The sequence below is a fragment of the Pseudophryne corroboree genome, chromosome 6 (assembly GCF_028390025.1).
Source record: "Pseudophryne corroboree isolate aPseCor3 chromosome 6, aPseCor3.hap2, whole genome shotgun sequence".
Classification (NCBI taxonomy): domain Eukaryota; kingdom Metazoa; phylum Chordata; class Amphibia; order Anura; family Myobatrachidae; genus Pseudophryne; species Pseudophryne corroboree.
The window spans coordinates 347,997,039-348,017,233 of record NC_086449.1 but is presented as its reverse complement, the minus strand read 5'-3'; the positions used below and the strand labels follow the sequence as shown (position 1 = coordinate 348,017,233).

Here is a 20,195-nt window from a genome sequence, read left to right as displayed (position 1 = left end):
CTCATCAAAGTAAAAAAAAAACCAACAAAACAATACTTTGTTCCTAATCACATACGTGGCAAAGCTTTGTAATGTAAACTTGAGGGTGGAAACTGCATTAATATATTTATTTTGTAAAAGGGAAATTCACGCCCCCCTCAGGCAAATAGGCTATCGGTGGTAGCGCTGTGCATGGCGGGAATTGTAGTTTTACGCTTGTTGTGTTACTGGCGACCCTATCAGTCGTAGAACTACATCTTCCGTGCAGCTCTCTTCTTGCTTGCAGTCATGAGACGCAGAAGAGGGGTTGGGTAGACGGAGTGAAGGGAGCAGAGAGTGTGAATGAAAGGGTGTAAGCAAGAGAATTGAGCAAGACCGTGGGCGCTATTTTAGGCATACCTGACCTGGAGGGGTCGCTCACGTAGTTGACCATGCACTTGAGGAGAGGACTGCAGAGTTGCATGTGCGTAGAGGGGTGTAGTGAGCACAGGCTATGTCTTCTGAGGAAATCAAGTCTGATCACATGTGCAGCAGACAGGATATAAACTATAAAGAATAGTGTGTGCGGGCACTATAGTAATAAGCAGCAACAGGGTGGGAGCAGCTGATTGTATAGCCATGCATTAGCAATTAGCATTGCACAGGCACAGCAGCAGGATCTGGGCACATACTGTGTAAGGGCACACATCTGGCGCTGACAGGATGCACAGCACTGAGCATTATACACAGAACAGGGAGTAACATGTCTGAGAACAGTGACTAGTGCCTGAGCGGTCCACTTATAGAACCGATGCCTCCTGCTCTTGCTGGGTGACAGCGGCAGCCTAATGGCCGGGCTCCCCGAAATAATGCCAGCTGTGGAGGGCAGGAGAAGCAGCCAGGAGCCCCCTGTTGAAGACCGCATGACCTCAGCACCTGGAGGAGAGTCGCCCCCTAGGCTCTGTGGTAATCTGACCAAGCTTTCCGGGAAGGGGCCCCTAAGGAGCTTCAAGAACCGCTGGTTTGTGTTCGACTCCCGAAGTTGCCATCTCTACTACTTTAAAAGTTCCCAGGATGCCCAGCCTCTGGGGCACATAGACATTGCGGATGCCTCCTTCAGCTACGACCTGGAAGTAGAGGAGGGACAGTTTGAGATCCACAGCTTCGGAAGGGTCTCCCTTCTTCGGGTAAATAATACCAATAGCAGGCTTTCGTTTGAGGAGTATTTATATTATAGTGTAAATGTCATAGTAATAGTTTAAAATACAGAATACAAATGTCGATGCTATGTGCTTCTTGTTGTTTCATAGTCCACAAATAATATTTTGATAGCCTGCACCAGGGGTGGGGAACCTTTTTTCTACCAAGGGCCATTTGGATATTCATAAAATCTTTCGGGGGCCATACAAAAATACTCAACTTAAAAAATTACCCTGCCCCCCAGTAGGTCTGCCCCTTAGAGGTACTGTGTGCGCGCGCCAAAAATTGGGTGTGGCCAATTAAAATGGGATGTGATACACATATGCCCCCAATACTGCAGTGCCAGATCCACAAATGCCCCCCACAGTGTCAGATCCACAAATGCCCCCCACAGTGTCAGATCCACAAATGCCCCCCACAGTGTCAGATCCACAAATGCCCCCCACAGTGTCAGATCCACAAATGCCCCCCACAGTGTCAGGTATACAAATGCCCCCACAGTGTCAGGTATACAAATGCCCCCACAGTGTCAGGTATACAAATGCCCCCACAGTGTCAGGTATACAAATGCCCCCACAGTGGCAGATCCACAAATGCCCCCACAGTGGCAGATCCACAAATGCCCCCACACTGCCAGGTGTACAAATGCCCCCCCACCCCACTGTGCTGCTCACCGCTGCTGCTCCATCCGGCGGCGTGTCTCTGGTGTCAGGGGGTCAGGACAGGGAGGAGAGCGCGGCTATGTTGGGCGGCGGCGTGTAGGACCTCAAACCAGCCGTCGGTTCGTGAGCCAATCAGAGCTCACGGACTGGCGCGGCTCCTGATTGGCTGCCGGTCCGCGAGCTCTGATTGGCTCACAAACCGGCGGCTGGTTTGAGAGCTTACCTGCCGCTGGACATAGTTGCTGCGCTCTCCTCCCTGACAGCTGAGACACGCTGCCACCGGACTAAGCGGCGGCGTGTCTCACTGACACAAGCGGGTGGGCCGGAACCAACGGCTTTGTGGGCCTTATACGGTCCGCGGGCCGGAGGTTCCCCACCCCTGGCCTACACATACTGTAGCTCTTCTTTTCTTGTGGTTGTAGTGTTATACTCCTTTTACACCAACCAGCATATAACACGGTTTATTGCACATGAACGTGCATACCCCGTGTTGCTGGCTGGTGTATAAGGGCCGAGTTGGAATAATCCGGGTCGAGTAACCCAGTATTCCAACTCGGGTAGCTTGCAGGGTTGAACACGGGTTCACCCAGGCAAACTGTACTGTGTAAACAGAAGCCGGGTCGATGCAACCTGTTTACACTGTATGGCATGGCGGCGGCAGCGTCACCAACACGGCAATATGCTGGGATAGTGACTGCAGATAGGAAAGGGTTCAAAAATAAGGTAAAATATACCCAAAGGTATTCGAGCGCTGTGAGACGAGATGGTTAGCTAAGCGGCAGCCAATATTACAGGGGAGTCACTCCCAAAAAGAGAATACAAGAAAGAATGGAGGCTGCGCTGGTGGAGGAAAGAACAATGTAAAACACTCAATAGGTAAGTATAAAAATTTATTATAAAACATAAATTCTTTAAAAAGCAGGAATTCTGTGCAAGATAATGTGCCAAATATATGCAGAAAAAATAAAATTGCCAATGATATGCAAAGGTTGGAGTTTACCCAAAATGCTGGTACAGGATTAGTGGAAATTGTTCTCTAGAATCCGTTCCATATTTTGCCCATCAATATGGTGTCCAGTTATGATCCGGTATGGAGGGTACCTTTTTAGATGTTGCTGAAGAGAGTCCATAAAAGATTTCCATATACCGCTAGAGGATTAGTGCAATGTCTCTTAGGTGTAGAGTACCTCATGCAATGCGGGAATAGGCTCCTCCGGATAACTGGTCGGCAAAATGGGCTGGTTCGGGTCCAATTCAGAGATGTCCTGTTCCAACGGGTAAATACCTGACGCGTTTCGCTGCATAAACCCTGCAGCTTTTTCAAAGGTGTAAAAGGAAAGGGGGCTGATGCGGGTCACAGCCGGGTAGCACCCATGTCAGGCTCCCAGCTGCGGACTGCGTTTTTAGGTGGAAAAGGGGTATTAATGTATTTCTCTCTAAAACCCCTCTTACATCGCCAGCATACAACACGGGTTATTGCACATAAGCATACATAAACTGTGTTGCTGCTCGATGTTAAAGGGCAGAGTTGGAATAATCCGGGTCGAGTGACCCGGTATTCCAACTTTGGTAGTTTGCAGGGTTGCACACAGGTTCAACCCAGCTAACTGTGCACTGTAAAAGGAAGCTGGGTCGCATCGACATGGCTTCCCGTTTACAGAGAATGTACGGGCGGCGCTTGGAGATCATGTGATCCGCCACGTCATCGGCTACATCACCAACCTGGCAATTAGCTGGGATGGAGACAGCAGTGGGAAAGGGGGCTGACGCGGGTCGCAGCCGGGTAGCACCCGTGTCAGGCTCCCGGCTGGACCTGCGATTTCAGTGTAAAAGAGGTATAAGATGTACATGCTCCTCATATCTGTACTTTTACTATCTGCACCGGCCGCAGTGCGCATGCACGACCCTTCACCATGCAGCGGGTACAAGGTGATTGAAATCTGTGGCCGTCGAGGGGGCGTTGACTTGGCGTTTCTCAGGTGTGGTCTGGACAACGCAGCCATGTCTGATGCGTTTTTGGGGCAGCTGCGTGACATCACACGCAACCGATCCAATAAGAAAGATGGTTCCTGGACTGCCTGCCAGCGCAGGCAGGGGTTGTCCTCTAATCGATAAGTTCGCAATCTAATTGCGAACGCATCGAGGGGTGGCGAAACACGCATGCTGGGCGGCGTTACCCTGTGCTGGGCCGCCCCCAGCATGTGAGTAGATGGACACAGATCTTGCTACGGATAATAATGGGGACTGATCTGCTGCAGTAGTTAGCCATTTGCAGGAGTTTTCTGTGAAATTTAGAACTACATAATAATGGAAAACCAGCTTGCTAAATATCCCACTGTATGGTTACATTCAAAATTTTATATTGGACGCTTGGACAGACCTAGGGGAAGATGAATCAAGCACGATGCATCCCTCCACCCATTGCATGTATATCAGTGTTTATTAACGCCATATCAAAGAAGATTTTAGCAAAGGACAGCTCACCCGGTGACCGCGGTCCTTTGTGTTGTGAGGACTTCCGGGTTTAGGATCCAGTGTGCTAGAAAGGATCCGATTGGATCCCTCTTGGGAAAATGTGATTTAGAAACTCATAGGCGAAAGATGGTGTTACCCACTGGGTTCAAGCTCTGGCGTATATCGCATTCTGGAGCTTAGTGCATTGGCGGTAAGTGGCCAAACCTCTGAAACTGCATTTTAGGACGTTTCACTGCAAAATACTAATTTATGCATCCCGCCCAATAAGTGGAGAGAGAGATGAACTACCAACCAATCGGCTACATCCTCATTTTTCAAAATTATCCTTTAACATGACAGTTGGGAATCGGAGCTGGTACTTTATCTCTCTCTAAGCGTTGAGGCATATGCCCCTTATCTGACCTGCTGATTGATCCGCATAGTGTGTACCAGGCTTTAGCTTTTTTCTTGATTAGTGCAGCCATCTTCAGTTAAACTGTAAAACAATCATCCTCTGTTAGGTATTAGTTCCTGGATGTGACTACAGTATTTGCTTTGGGTTAATAAATAATGTAAACTTCTAAGATATCTTACATGTGTGCAGGAAAAAAAGTATTTAACTATTTTATTGAACCTTTATAAATGAATAGGGAGACCGACATATTTTCAACTTTACTGTGCTGTTATTGCCTTGCTAATAAATAATCCAAATATTTGATGCATCCACATACTGTATTCCTCTATTTGCCATCAAGTAACTCACAGACAGACAGTATACCCACCAGCATTTACATTGAAGTTCAAATGCAAGTCATACTGAAATGTATTGATTGGAGCCAAAAGTGCCCAGGCTGCTAGTAACATTCATGAAAGCAAGTGGGTATGCTGCCATTCTACACAATCATTTACACGAGTTGTACTACAATTATTAATTCCACATGCGTATAATCATTAGCAGATAGGAGACCTGCTAATGTACATAAATTATCAAATAGCCTGTATATTTATTACATAGTATTTTTTGTTTTTAATAATACATTAAAACTATGAATTTGAAATGAAATATAGGATGTAATATTGTTTACAGGTATGTCCGTTTCTTTCACCACAGACTTAGAACTACGACATCAGTTATTTTAGATCTCTAGCTCCATACTGTAGGCTCCAATTCATTGTGAGTCCTAAGGGAAAGTACTTATGCAACTAATCAGCGAGGAGGGCATGTTTTTATTTTGAAGTACAAACTTTGATGTGATGTATCGCTACAGTAGCTGTAACAATATATCACATCTAAAACTTTGCCCTTCAAAATAAAAATATGCCCTCCTCGCTGATAGAGTACACTCTAGCACCCTGAACCCCAACAACTGTATACATTACACTTGCTAAGATGCATGCGTTCTCTATAAAAGTAGTGCTTTGTCCATTTTCCTTCAGTATCTTATTTTTTTGAAGAGCAAGTAAAGTCCCCTATCCCCTAGTGAGACTTATCTGAACTGAAAGTCAGATCCGAGTCCTGTGAATATGATTTGCAACTGAGTGTTTGTTTTTTTATAAATCTGATGAATCGCATCCGATTGTGTACAAATGCATTCCGATGTGCACCTTTTCCTCCGATTGCGATAAATAATCATGGCAGCCATGACTATCTGCGACTCAGATCCGAGAAGCACGGGCACGCGCCTCGGATTGGTGTCTGATGAAAATGACATGCAATGAGACACTTTTCATCCGATCCATCAAACAGAAAGCTTGGAATCGGATGAAAATTGGTCCTATCGCACTAGTGGATGGGGGCTTTACGTTAAGTGGGGGCCATTTATAAACTATTTCTGCATCTTTTTTTTTTTATAAGCCTTTATAATGTTTGTGCAGCAAAACGATGTAAGATATATATGTTTCAGGTGTGAAATGAAGAAACTGTTACCCACTTTGCCGAAGCATTGTGCATGATGCCTTAAATGTTTTTAAGCCGTCGTAAATGCTATTTTCAGACACTCTTCCATTATCTGATTTGAGGATGGCTGGTGGTGTAACGGATGCGGTGAATTTACTGTACCTACAATCAAAGTCCTGACGGTCAAAATCCCGATAACCATTGACCGACGGTCAAAATCCCAACATTAAAATTACCAACAAGGTCAAAATACCAACATATAAAATTTCGACAGGTCAAAAAGTCAACACTAGTTTTTCATGATTTTTTTAATTGAAACTGACTTATTCAGATTTTACCATCCCAGTGGACCTGGAGGTGGAATATAATAGTTCCCTAAGAATGGCGAGCGCAGCGGTAAACATATACGGTTGACATACACACCAAAAAAACAATGACAAACTTGTGTTGACTTTTTGACCTATCGACATCTAAATGTCAGTATTTTGACCTTGTCGGTAATTTAAATGTCGGGATTTTGTGTGTCGGTCAATTGTTGTCGGGATTTTGACCGTCTGAGTTTTGATCGTAGGTATTTCATACTGATCACGGTATAACAAGAGCGGAGATATCAATCAAATTATTTAATACTTAGCTCTCTTGGTTTTAAGAGGTTTCAGGATGACAAACTTAGGTTTCTAAGCAATGTACAGTAGGTATTCAAATGTCCTAGGTAATGGAGATCATATCTTACTAACCTGTTTCAGTCATAGTCCGCCATGCCTGATTTCCCACCTTCCCTGTGTGTGTGTATATATGTATATATATATATATGTGTGTGTATATATGTATATGTATATATGTATATATATATATATATATATATATATATATATTTATTAAAAAAATAGTTTATTTATAAAAGTAAGTTATTAGTGAGGTGTGATAAAGCTGAATATCTTTAAGGAATGAAAGCTATACCTTAAACATACCTTAAATACACTTTAAACCTTTAGCCGCTGCGGCCGCTATACTTAATTCACACTCTACGCACCTTTTACACTATTAGCGTACAGAGTCCCGTACAGTGTATGGACTTTGCGTACACACGCCGCGCTGACGGTACAAAGTACTCACAGCGCATACACACCCAGAGATACACTTTAAACAGCAATGCTATGCAATAATAATACACTTTAAGCCTTAGCAGGGCAATGAGGACACTACACCAATTGTGATTTTACCGCTGGGTTCCGACACCACAGTGGATTATTTCTGAAAGGGGGTTTACAATACAAATTATACACTACAATACAAGTCAATATAACAGAATAATGGCTACAGTCAATGTACATACGGGAGTGGATTCGCTTGCGCAACCCGGCCGGTCATCTGATAGATAACTTTGTGAGTCTTGTGTGTGGACAGGAAGCAGCAGGCTTTATTTATACAATTCTTCCAAAAGCAATACAATGGATACTGTAATCCCTTTGTCCATTGGACACAGGAATGCACTTTTACAGTACAGGACAGGTCATAGGTTGATTTGAAAAGGTAGGCGATGTCTTTCTCAACTGCTCTTGTGGGTGGTCTCCTCTGGATTCCCACCGCATACATAATATACAGTAAATACAGTTTATATCTATATTCTGCTTCTGCACATAACTATCCGCAGGAACATGCGATCTTCCGCAGACCAACACCGGAATGTAACCCTTGAAATACCCTACAGCTGGATACCAAATACCACCTTATAACCTTAGTCTGTCCCCTCTTATCCTGTAAAGGTGAATCCCTTTGTTCTGCAACCATTTAAACAGCTTTAACTTTCTGATGTGGTGCAAGGAGACTATGTGTACATTGTGCGCTATTTGGATTAAATATGTAATGTGTTCTGATGGCCCTCCATGCGTACACAAACTCTGCTGTAAATACCCTTACCACGCGCCGATGCGCAGGACCGACCATACGCAAAGTGCGTACATGTGCACGCACTGCAGAACAAGTGCACGCGCAGTGGGCATGTGTGTGCAGTTTGTATGTGATGTGTGTTCTGTAATATTTTTCGACTTTGACAGGTGGGCAATATGTTCCAGTACCAGCTCTTCACATGAGTTCTGCCATCGAAAGTGTGATGACTATAGACTCTGACACATTAATTATAATGCAGGAATATATAAAGTTTTATAGAATTTATATGCCAAGCAAACAAAGTTAGGTGTCTGTGGGACTTTTGCACTTTAGTAGAGATGGGTGATTCAATTAAGCGGCTCTTCTATGGGGAGGCCGGCTGTGCAACAGTGCTATTAGCCGTTTATTAGCCAACACTCCTGTATTGGTACTTCATACACACCTATATAATCGTGGGCTGATGATTGTATAGGTGTGTACCCAGCTTAATTGTGCACCTCTGTAAAACCATGTTGCACTGCAGGTGGGACAGATTTAAAATGTGCAGAGAGATCTAGATGTGGGAAGAGTGTGTCCAAACTAAAATCTAAATACCAATGTAAAAAATAAAGCTGTCCAGCATTTGGGTCTACATGCAAAAAGCAGCCGGTATTTACCCTGCATGCAAAGTATATTAATATATTTGCACCCATTGTGTTGCAACACTGTTTACCCAGTATTTTCCCTTTTTTTTTGCTTCCACCTAAGAATCAGGCCCTATATCGGGCAATTTGTCCATTTCTGTCCAGATGGCTCAGAAACGGGGTTTAGGGGAAAAAAAAGGTTTAAAAAAATAACCCCCCCCAAAAAAAAAAAAACCCAAGGTGATTTAAGCTAGCCAGCCCTGCTCAGAGATCTGTAAATTGGCCAGATTTGCATTGGAATTTTTCAAATTGTAGAATATTGAAAAACGTAATCAGCATGTGGCCATACACCCATAACAGCTGGTTTATTGACCGTACAAATGGAGTTTTGCTGATTTTGTAATTCAGACTGACCAAGCTGGACACCCACGTGTGCTCAGGCCAGATAAAGGTATACATTTTTGGTTATCTACATAGATAGTATTTGTGTAATACTATTACTTGTGACGGTGAAAATTCTTTCAGGATTAGGATGTTTCCGCTATTGCCTTCATTTTTTTTATTTATTTCAAAATTTGGTGCTTGTATGAATTAATCAGCATATCTTATGTCTAACTTCAGTTTCTGTTTATAATGTCGCTCTATAGGCTTCTAGTCGCTCAGCTATGACCTACTGGCTGCAGGAATTGCAGCAGAAACGCTGGGAGTATTGTAACAGCCGAGGTGCAGCAAAGAGAGACAGCATGGTGAACCCTCCAGCTGTGGAGATCCCAACTGGCCTGGTGGCTAAGGAAAGCACAGGTAAAACATTCTGCTGCTCATTTTTCTTATGTAGACTTAATGACCAGTCATGCAGAGCTACTGATCCTACCAACGTTAAATTCTGTTGTATAGCATGGGATAGAACAATTACTTAACAATGGAAAGTCTGAAGAAACTCCTGTAAGTGCGCTATGTTAACATTTAAATTTGAAACCAGAAAATTGGGTAAGGCAGCAGTATTTCTGAAACCTTGTTATCTCAGGAAGTCAACTTTTCCAATGTACATATTATAGAGCAAAGAGAAAACTGTATATAGTGTAATACTGTTTAATAGGTGAATAACACAAAACTTGAACAAAGATGGCATAAAAATGTGTGTAGAAATGGACTCCTACCAATTCGGTGTGAGACAAAAAGCCTCAGTGCTAGTGGTGGTTAAAGGTGTTACAGCGCGGGCACACCAACCAGCCGGAATCTCTTCCCTGTCCTCACGTATTTGGTAGTACGTCACAGCAGCTCTGCCACCAGCATGTTTCCACCATCACTTGGTCTTTTTTAAGGTGAGGAGTTGTTCACCAGTAACTGGTATTTGAACCAGCTCAAAATAAAATAAAAAATATGCTGAACATAGTTTTTGCCTCTGCCCTCAATTTGACAGAGGACCGCAAGTCGCTGTATTTTTGGTGCATTGCCCAGAGGTGACATCACTTCCGACTTGACCTAATGTTGGAGATGCGCTGCCAGAAGTGATGTCAAAAAGATTGTCACATCCGCCCAACTCCCTTCATAATAGCCGGGGTAGGTGAAATGAAACAAGGTAATACTTAGGAGTCATCTTTGATGTGGGTTATCTTTGTATACATAATCCATGTAAACAATAAACTTACTACCTTATCAATAAATATGGCCCCATCATGCAGTGTATATACTAAAACAAAATATCGGAATAAAATAAAAAATAATAAAAATAAAAATAAAAAATGAATAAAAAAATAAATAAATAATAATATATATATATATATATATATATATATATATATATATATATATAAAACCACTTTTCTTTTATATAAGAAATTATCCATATTTAAATACTATAAATGAGAATCTAAGAATCTAACCACATCAAATGTAAAAAACAGTAATTATAGCCGGTAGAACCATAGTCCCCTTATGGGTTCGCTCACCATGCTTTGGGTGTGGACCCACCACTCAAGTGGGAACACAGGGGAGTGGTCGGTATTCCGACCACCGGCATTTTACCATCTGTTGGATCCCAACAGTCAGTATATGAACTACATCCCGGCTACAGTATATTGGATGTGCTTAAAGTGCTCCTTTTCTGCTTGGATTCCTGGGACCCCACGTAGACCATGATGCTGGTACCTTTGGTACCAGATTTCCTGTAAACAAAAAATTTATTTTATGCATGTATTTATAGTTTCTATGTGGGCATATTTAGCCTCTGTAATAACACAAAGCAGGGACTTTACAGCATTGTATAATAGCATACTTTCTCTAACGTCCTAAGTGGATGCTGGGGACTCCGTAAGGACCATGGGGATTAGCGGCTCCGCAGGAGACTGGGCACAACTATAAAGAAAGCTTTTAGACTACTGGTGTGCACTGGCTCCTCCCACTAAGACCCTCCTCCAGACTTCAGTTAGATTCTTGTGCCCGGCTGAGCTGGATGCACACTAGGGGCTCTCCTGAGCACCTAGAAAGAAAGTATATTTAGGTTTTTTATTTTACAGTGAGTTCTGCTGGCAACAGACTCACTGCAGCGAGGGACTAAGGGGAGAAGAAGCGAACCTACCTAACAGGTGGTAGTTTGGGCTTCTTAGGCTACTGGACACCATTAGCTCCAGAGGGATCGACCGCAGGACCCGAACTTGGTGTTCGTTCCCGGAGCCGCGCCGCCGTCCCCCTTACAGAGCCAGAAGCAACGAAGAGGTCCGGAAAATCGGCGGCAGAAGACTTCGGTCTTCACCAAGGTAGCGCACAGCACTGCATCTGTGCGCCATTGCTCCTCATGTACACCTCACACTTCGGTCACTAATGGGTGCAGGGCGCTGGGGGGGGCGCCATGAGGGCAATATATGACACCTTGGCTGGCAAATATACATCATATATAGTCCTAGAGGCTATATAGATGTAAAATTACCCCTGCCAGTATTCCAGAAAAAGCGGGAGAAAGTCCGCCGAAAAGGGGGCGGGGCTTCTCCCTCAGCACACTGGCGCCATTTTTCCCTCACAGCTCCGCTGGAAGGAAGCTCCCTGGCTCTCCCCTGCAGTCTGAACGCTACAGAAGGGTAAAAAAGAGAGGGGGGGCACTAAATTTAGGCGCAGTGTAGATAATATATATATATAAGATATATAAAAAAGCAGCTATAAGGGAAAACACTCATTGATAGTGGGATCCCAGTGTTATATAGCGCTCTGGTGTGTGCTGGCATACTCTCTCTCTGTCTCCCCAAAGGGCTTTGTGGGGTCCTGTCCTCTGTCAGAGCATTCCCTGTGTGTTTGCGGTGTGTCGGTACGGCTGTATCGACATGTTTGATGAGGAGGCTTATGTGGAGGCGGAGCAGATGCCTGTAAATGTGATGTCACCCCCTGCGGGGTCGACACCTGAGTGGATGGTGCTGTGGAAGGAATTACGTGATAGTGTCGACTCCTTACATAAAAGGTTTGACGACATACCAAATGTGGGACAGCCGGCTTCTCAGCCTGTGTCTGCCCAGGCGTCTCAAAAGCCATCAGGGGCTCTAAAACGCCCGCTGCCTCAGATGGTTGACACAGATGTCGACACGGATACTGACTCCAGTGTCGACGACGAGGAGACTAATGTAACTTCCAGTAGGGCCACACGTTACATGATTGAGGCAATGAAAAATGTGTTGCACATTTCTGATGTTACCCCCGGTACCACAAAAAAGGGTATAAATGTAACCCTGATTTAGGGTTTAAACAACACTTATACTGAGGTAGTTATAATATGGTGACTAAAATGGAGTATAAGCATATATATTATTCATATAAAAGTTAATGGATGTTGTAATACTGTATGCATGTTTTGAGGTAAATAATACAGTTCACATATATGTAATTGTATGTACATTGATGTAAATGTAGTGGTGAATACAATTAAGGCTTATTTTATGGTTTCACAGTGTATCTAAAGGGTTAATGTCCTTGTGCTCCTAACTGTCAATCAGCTAGTGGGGTGATTGCCAGTGGGCGGGGCATCACCTCAGAGTGGATCATGTGACTACTAGAGAGGGGTGGAGAGGTGCTGTGAGTGTAGCTGAGGGAGAGACTGCATATCCCTTGGTGAGAGGACATAGTTTTTTGCTGCTCCGGCCGTCGCCCGCATTAGAGCTGAGCGGTATACATTGCGGCGGCCGGAGGGGGCTTAGTGTGTGTAGCCAGAACAGGGCTTCTTTACTGTAAAGGGGGTGACAGCAGCATTGAGACTCAGCACTGTTCATAGAACCCGGCATCAGCGCTAGTCAACTCACCCAGCGGTGTTGGAGGGGCGCATCTGTGACGGGGAGACAGAGAGGGTTCCTTCCTACCTATTGCCGGCGCGGACTCTGGCGGCCACAGCAAGGAAGCCAGGACCAGCAGCAGAGGCTCCATTCTGTGTGGCTGTAAGTGTAAGGGAGGAGTCGGGGGAGCATCCTGCAGCAGCACCACTAGATCATAGAAGTGTGAGTGTATAATCCAGCCATTTATATTACCCCTACACTAAGCACAGCAAGCCATAGGTGACTATGGTACATAGTCAATTTCATATTGGGACTAAGGACTCCAGGGCTAGGCCACAATAATGGCTATTAAGCAGGAGGATAGTAATGGGTCACAGTAGTCAGAGTGACCTATAATTACAGTTCCATGTATGGCTTAATCATAGTACTAAGGAGAAGGTAGAAAGCACTGGGTATATATATGTAACAGGAGGAGTGGAGTGAAACTTGAACTGTTTAACGCTTCATAAATAGTTTTAAAGCTCCCCCATATATCAGCATCACATCAGTCAAAGGAGAGCCAGAGACATTGTTCCACAGCGCTAAATAGAAAGTAACACCCTAAAGCTGCCACCTAATGTGTGTATTTATGCCCCTGAATTAGCAGAATTAGAGTCAAGGACATTAAAGGTAGCCATACTACAGTGACATTGGATGAATGTTAAAGCCTCTTAGCCACAAAGGATTAGAATATCATCCCGATTCAAGGACTAGCTTGTGGCACTTTAATACAACTGTGTTATATGTATATTCGTGAACCCGTAAGAAGGACTGACACGTAAGAGACTATTAGTTTTAAAGTTAAAGGATTTGAGCTCGCTGTGACTATGATAAGAGAAACAATCTCTTGCAGATATATTTAATATAGACTCATCCTAAGAGACAACAATAATTTGAGGCATACAGGAATCGAAAAGCTATATATGCTCTGAAATATAGAAAGCATCAGCTACTTCAAATGGACACAAGGACGCAGCATAACAAAGGTTTATCATACCAGCTTCTTAGGAGTTTAGTTTAATACTGGACAACTACGGTAACATTTTTACTGAGGAAAGGATACAGATTCCTTGGTAATCAACGGTTGATGTTACTATCTATGAGCTAAATAGATACTTTCTGTTATCTGCCAAGGAGGAACTATAAGTAACCTTATAGGAGAAAGTAATCGCTTCCATAAGTAGACTGAGCCAAACATCTTTCTCTTTAACTGAAGGGAGAACTGATAGTTGATACTAAAACATAGTGTCAGACATTCTGTATTAACTGCTGTTATATTTAGGAAGTTTATGGGCCCTTATAGTGCACTATCATATTAAGAGTACCCGGGTCACTCTAACACCTAAGGGTGTCTTGAAAAGAAAAAGGATTTGTTGTATTGCATGCAGGTACTGTGTATAGGCCTAATTGACAGGGGGTTAACATGGATTAATGACTTAAAGGGGAATGTGTAATTGATGAAATGTTAATGTATACTTAATCCATTTGGTACTGGTCATTAAAGTGTTATACTTGCCATGTGTGTCTGGTCCGTCTGGAAGTTGATCGGAAGATCCTGGAAGAAAGAGACAGGTATATTAAATAAAATATCTGATATAAGGGAATCATCCCCTAAGGATAGAGATCAGGCTTACTCAAGCAAGCCTTAACGGTAGTTAAATACTACACATAGCTTGAGTGGAGGCACAACTATTAGGTAACCATCCCTTAATAGAATACATAGACAGCTCTTGTTCAAGGTATTGAGGGTAGGGTTACATAATGTTTGGAGAGAAAAAACTACCAGTAGCTTTTCCTCCATCTGAAGAGTTAAATGAAGTGTGTGAAGAAGCGTGGGCTTCCCCTGATAAAAAGCTGGTAATTTCTAAGAGGTTACAAATGGCGTACCCTTTCCCGCCAGAGGATAGGTCACGCTGGGAAACATCCCCTAGGGTGGATAAAGCGCTCAAACGCTTGTCAAAGAAGGTGGCACTACCGTCTCCGGATACGGCCGCCCTGAAGGAATCTGCTGATAGAAAGCAGGAGGCTATCCTGAAATCTATATATACACACACAGGTGTTATATTGAGACCGGCTATAGCTTCAGCCTGGATGTGCAGTGCTGCTGCTGCGTGGTCAGATTCCCTGTCAGAAAATATAGATACCCTAGACAGGGACACTATTTTGCTAAACGTAGAGCATATAAAAGATGCACAGAGGGATATTTGCCGGCTGGCATCCAAAATTAGTGCAATGTCCATTTCTGCCAGGAGAGGGTTATGGACTCGGCAGTGGACAGGTGATGCAGATTCCAAACGACACATGGAAGTTCTGCCTTATAAGGGTGAGGAATTGTTCGGGGATGGTCTCTCGGACCTCGTTTCCACAGCAACAGCTGGGAAGTCTACATTTTTACCCCATGTTCCCTCACAACCAAAGAAAGCACCGTATTATCAGGTACAGTCCTTTCGGCCCAATAGGGGCAAGCGGGTTAAAGGCGTGTCCTTTCTGCCCAGAGGCAGAGGTAGGGGAAAGAAGCTGCAGCATACAGCCAGTTCCCAGGAGCAAAAGTCCTCCCCCGCTTCCTCTAAGTCCACAGCATGACGCTGGGGCTTCACAGGCGGAGCCAGGTACGGTGGGGGCCCGTCTCAAAAATTTCAGCAATCAGTGGGCTCGCTCACGGGTGGATCCCTGGATCCTTCAAGTAGTATCTCAGGGGTACAAGCTGGAATTCGAGACGTCTTCCCCCCCGCCGTTTCCTCAAATCTGCCTTGCCAACCACTCCCTCAGGCAGGGAGGCAGTGTTACAGGCAATTCAAAAGCTGTATTCACAACAAGTGATAGTAAAGGTGCCCCTACTTCAACAAGGAAGGGGTTACTATTCCACAATGTTTGTGGTACCGAAACCGGACGGTTCGGTGAGACCCATTTTAAATTTGAAATCCTTGAACACATATATAAAAAAATTCAAGTTCAAGATGGAATCGCTCAGGGCGGTTATTGCAAGCCTGGACGAGGGGGATTACATGGTATCGCTGGACATCAAGGATGCTTACCTACATGTCCCCATTTACCATCCTCACCAGGAGTACCTCAGGTTTGTGGTACTAGATTGTCATTACCAATTCCAGACGTTGCCGTTCGGTCTCTCCACGGCTCCGAGGGTCTTTACCAAGGTAATGGCGGAAATGATGATACTCCTTCGAAAGAAGGGAGTTTTAATTATCCCGTACTTGGAAGATCTCCTGATAAAGGCGAGGTCCAGAGAGCAGTTGTTGGTAGGGGTAGCACTCTCTCGGGAAATGCTACAACAGCACGGCTGGATTCTAAACATTCCAAAGTCACAGCTGGTCCCTACGACACGCCTGCTGTTCCTAGGGATGGTTCTGGACACAGAACAGAGAAAAGTGTTTCTCCCGGAGGAAAAGGCCAAGGAGCTGTCATCTCTAGTCAGAGGCCTCCTAAAACCAAAACAGGTGTCGGTGCATCACTGCACGCGGATCCTGGGAAAAATGGTAGCTTCCTACGAAGCGATTCCATTCGGCAGGTTTCATGCAAGAACCTTTCAGTGGGACCTGTTGGACAAGTGGTCCGGATCGCATCTTCAGATGCATCGTCTGATAACCCTGTCTCCAAGGACAAGGGTGTCTCTCCTGTGGTGGTTGCAGAGTGCTCATCTTCTAGAGGGCCGCAGATTCGGCATACAGGACTGGGTCCTGGTGACCACGGATGCCAGCCTTCAAGGCTGGGGAGCAGTCACACAGGGAAGAAACTTCCAAGGACTATGGTCAAGTCAGGAGACTTCCCTGCACATAAATATTCTGGAACTAAGGGCCATTTACAATGCCCTAAGTCAGGCAAAACCCCTGCTTCAAAACCAGCCGGTACTGATCCAGTCAGACAACATCACGGCGGTCGCCCATGTAAATCGACAGGGCGGCACGAGAAGCAGGACGGCGATGGCAGAAGCCACAAGGATTCTCCGATGGGCGGAAAATCACGTGTTAGCACTGTCAGCAGTGTTCATTCCGGGAGTGGACAACTGGGAAGCAGACTTCCTCAGCAGGCATGACCTCCACCCGGGAGAGTGGGGACTTCATCCAGAAGTCTTTCAAATGATTGTAAACCAGTGGGAAAAGCCACAGCTGGACATGATGGCATCCCGCCTAAACAAAAAGCTAGAAAAATATTGCGCCAGGTCGAGAGACCCGCAGGCGATAGCTGTGGACGCTCTGGTAACACCGTGGGTGTACCGATCGGTTTATGTGTTCCCTCCTCTTCCTCTCATACCAAAGGTACTGAGGATAATAAGGAGAAGAGGAGTAAGAACCATACTCATTGTTCCGGATTGGCCAAGAAGAGCGTGGTATCCGGAACTTCAAGAAATGATGTCAGAGGACCCATGGCCTCTACCGCTCAGACAAGACCTGCTGCAGCAGGGGCCCTGTCTGTTCCAAGACTTACCGCGGCTGCGTTTGACGGCATGGCGGTTGAAAACCGGATCCTGAAGGAAAAGGGCATTCCGGAGGAAGTCATTCCTACGCTGATTAAAGCTAGGAAAGAAGTAACCGCAAACCATTATCACCGCATATGGCGAAAATATGTTGCGTGGTGTGAGGCCAGGAAGGCCCCAACGGAAGAATTTCAGCTGGGCCGATTTCTGCACTTCCTACAGTCAGGTGTGACTATGGGCCTTAAATTGGGTTCCATTAAGGTCCAGATTCCGGCTCTATCGATTTGCTTCCAGAGAGAATTGGCTTCACTACCTGAAGTTCAGACTTTTGTTAAGGGAGTGCTGCATATTCAGCCCCCTTTTTGTGCCTCCAGTGGCACCTTGGGATCTCAACGTGGTGTTGGATTTCCTAAAGTCACATTGGTTTGAGCCACTGAAAACCGTGGATTTGAAATATCTCACGTGGAAAGTGGTCATGTTGTTGGTCTTGGCTTCGGCCAGGCGTGTTTCAGAATTGGCGGCTTTGTCATGTAAAAGCCCTTATCTGATTTTTCCATATGGATAGGGCAGAATTGAGGACTCGTCCCCAGTTTCTCCCCAAAGTGGTATCAGCTTTTCATCTGAACCAACCTATCGTGGTGCCTGCGGCTACAAATGACTTGGAGGCTTCCAAGTTGTTGGATGTAGTCAGGGCCCTAAAAATTTATGTTTCCAGGACAGCTGGAGTCAGAAAGACTGACTCGCTCTTTATCCTGTATGCGCCCAACAAGTTGGGTGCACCTGCTTCAAAGCAGACTATTGCTCGCTGGATCTGTAGTACGATTTAGCTTGCACATTCTGCGGCTGGACTGCCGCATCCTAAATCCGTAAAAGCCCATTCCACGAGGAAGGTGGGCTCTTCTTGGGCGGCTGCCCGAGGGGTCTCGGCTCTTCAACTTTGCCGAGCAGCTACTTGGTCGGGGTCAAACACGTTTGCTAAATTCTATAAATTTGACACCCTGGCTGAGGAGGACCTTGAGTTCTCTCATTCGGTGCTGCAGAGTCATCCGCACTCTCCCGCCCGTTTGGGAGCTTTGGTATAATCCCCATGGTCCTTACGGAGTCCCCAGCATCCACTTAGGACGTTAGAGAAAATAAGAATTTACTCACCGGTAATTCTATTTCTCATAGTCCGTAGTGGATGCTGGGCGCCCATCCCAAGTGCGGATTGTCTGCAATACTTGTATATAGTTATTGCTTAACTTAAGGGTTATTGTTGAGCCATCTGTTGAGAGGCTCAGTTGTTATCATACTGTTAACTGGGTATTGTATCACGAGTTATACGGTGTGATTGGTGTGGCTGGTATGAGTCTTACTCGGGATTCAAAATCCTTCCTTATTGTGTCAGCTCTTCCGGGCACAGTATCCTAACTGAAGTCTGGAGGAGGGTCTTAGTGGGAGGAGCCAGTGCACACCAGTAGTCTAAAAGCTTTCTTTATAGTTGTGCCCAGTCTCCTGCGGAGCCGCTAATCCCCATGGTCCTTACGGAGTCCCCAGCATCCACTACGGACTATGAGAAATAGAATTACCGGTGAGTAAATTCTTATTTTTGTGTGGTTATGGATCATAGAGTTTACCGGAGAGAGGTCAACATGACAAAAAAGTTGACACATGAAAAGGCCAACATGAGTTTTTTTTTGGGTGGCTTTTACTCCGTAAAGTGACCAGGAACCCCAATTAGTGCACAGGGTCCCCATGCATGTCTCACTTCGCTCTCAATCGTAGGCCACGTGAATGGTAAAGTATGAAAAAAATGTAAAATGAAAAAAAATTGTAAAAAAAAAAGCTCATATCGACCTTTCCCATGTCGATCTTTTTTGCTGTGTCAACCAATAGTGTTTGACATAATGACTGTCGACCTTAGTCGTGTCGACCTAGCATCCCGACACCCTTTTTTGTCATGTGACCTGACTTGCAACCTTTCTCTCTGAGGAATTTGCAGGTTTTGGTTGTGTGGGTTCAGGGCTCATATCCACTGATGATAAAAGAATGCAGTTTGCTAGCATGTTATCACATTTGAAAATAAAGTCCATCCAAAGGCACCATAACCATTTACATCTATATGTGAGTTTTACTTTAGGGTTTTTTAAAACACACGTGTTTACATAGACATTTTCACGTACTTTTGGCTAGTGGAAGGTGAAAACTAGAATAAAGAAAGTAATACAGATTGTACACACATGATTTGCATATGCATATATAAAGCATTTTGAACGCCCTTTTCATAATGCTATTTTAGGAGTTATTTAATGCAAAAACCCCACTACTAATGAGCTGTACAATGTTCAGGTGAGGTATATAGCAAAGAGCACAATGTGATAAAATAAATAAATGAGGAAGTAAGGAACTGTTTAGCAGGCGCTGTGTAACGTGAATCCTACTAGCTCAACGCAGACTACTAAAGCATTCTGTCCCATCTGCTTCATGTTTTGTAAAGGGAGTATTGCATTTCCTGCTTTCCTACAGTATGTCAGACAGCAGTTATATGAGAATATGGGTCAGATGTACTAAGCCTTTGAGAGTGATAAAGTACAATCCAATCAGCTCCTTACTGTCATTTTTCAAATACATCCTGTAACATGGCAGTTAGGAGCTGATTGGCTGGTACTTTATCTCTGTCCACGTTATCACTCTCCAAGGCTTAGTACATCTCCCCCTGTGATATTTAAAGATATTAGTATAATGTTCAGGACCTTAACATGGGTATAGTGTTGATTTATTCATATATAGAAATGTGTATATATTACCAGT

General features: G+C 44.5%; 1 protein-coding gene across 2 annotated transcripts in view; it reads left to right on the top strand.

The window, feature by feature from the left end:
* The first annotated feature begins 221 nt into the window (after positions 1-221).
* Positions 222-20,195, top strand: part of TBC1D2B (TBC1 domain family member 2B) — a 111,322-nt gene continuing 91,348 nt past the window's right edge. The window contains exons 1-2 of one of the 2 annotated variants that reach the window (XM_063926552.1): positions 222-1,145; positions 9,332-9,485. In XM_063926552.1, coding sequence (XP_063782622.1) covers positions 807-1,145; positions 9,332-9,485 — 493 coding nt within the window. In that variant the 5' untranslated portion in view covers positions 222-806. Of the gene's footprint in view, positions 1,146-9,331; positions 9,486-12,690; positions 13,097-20,195 lie in introns of those variants that run through there. The other variant, XM_063926553.1, reaches the window with a different exon arrangement.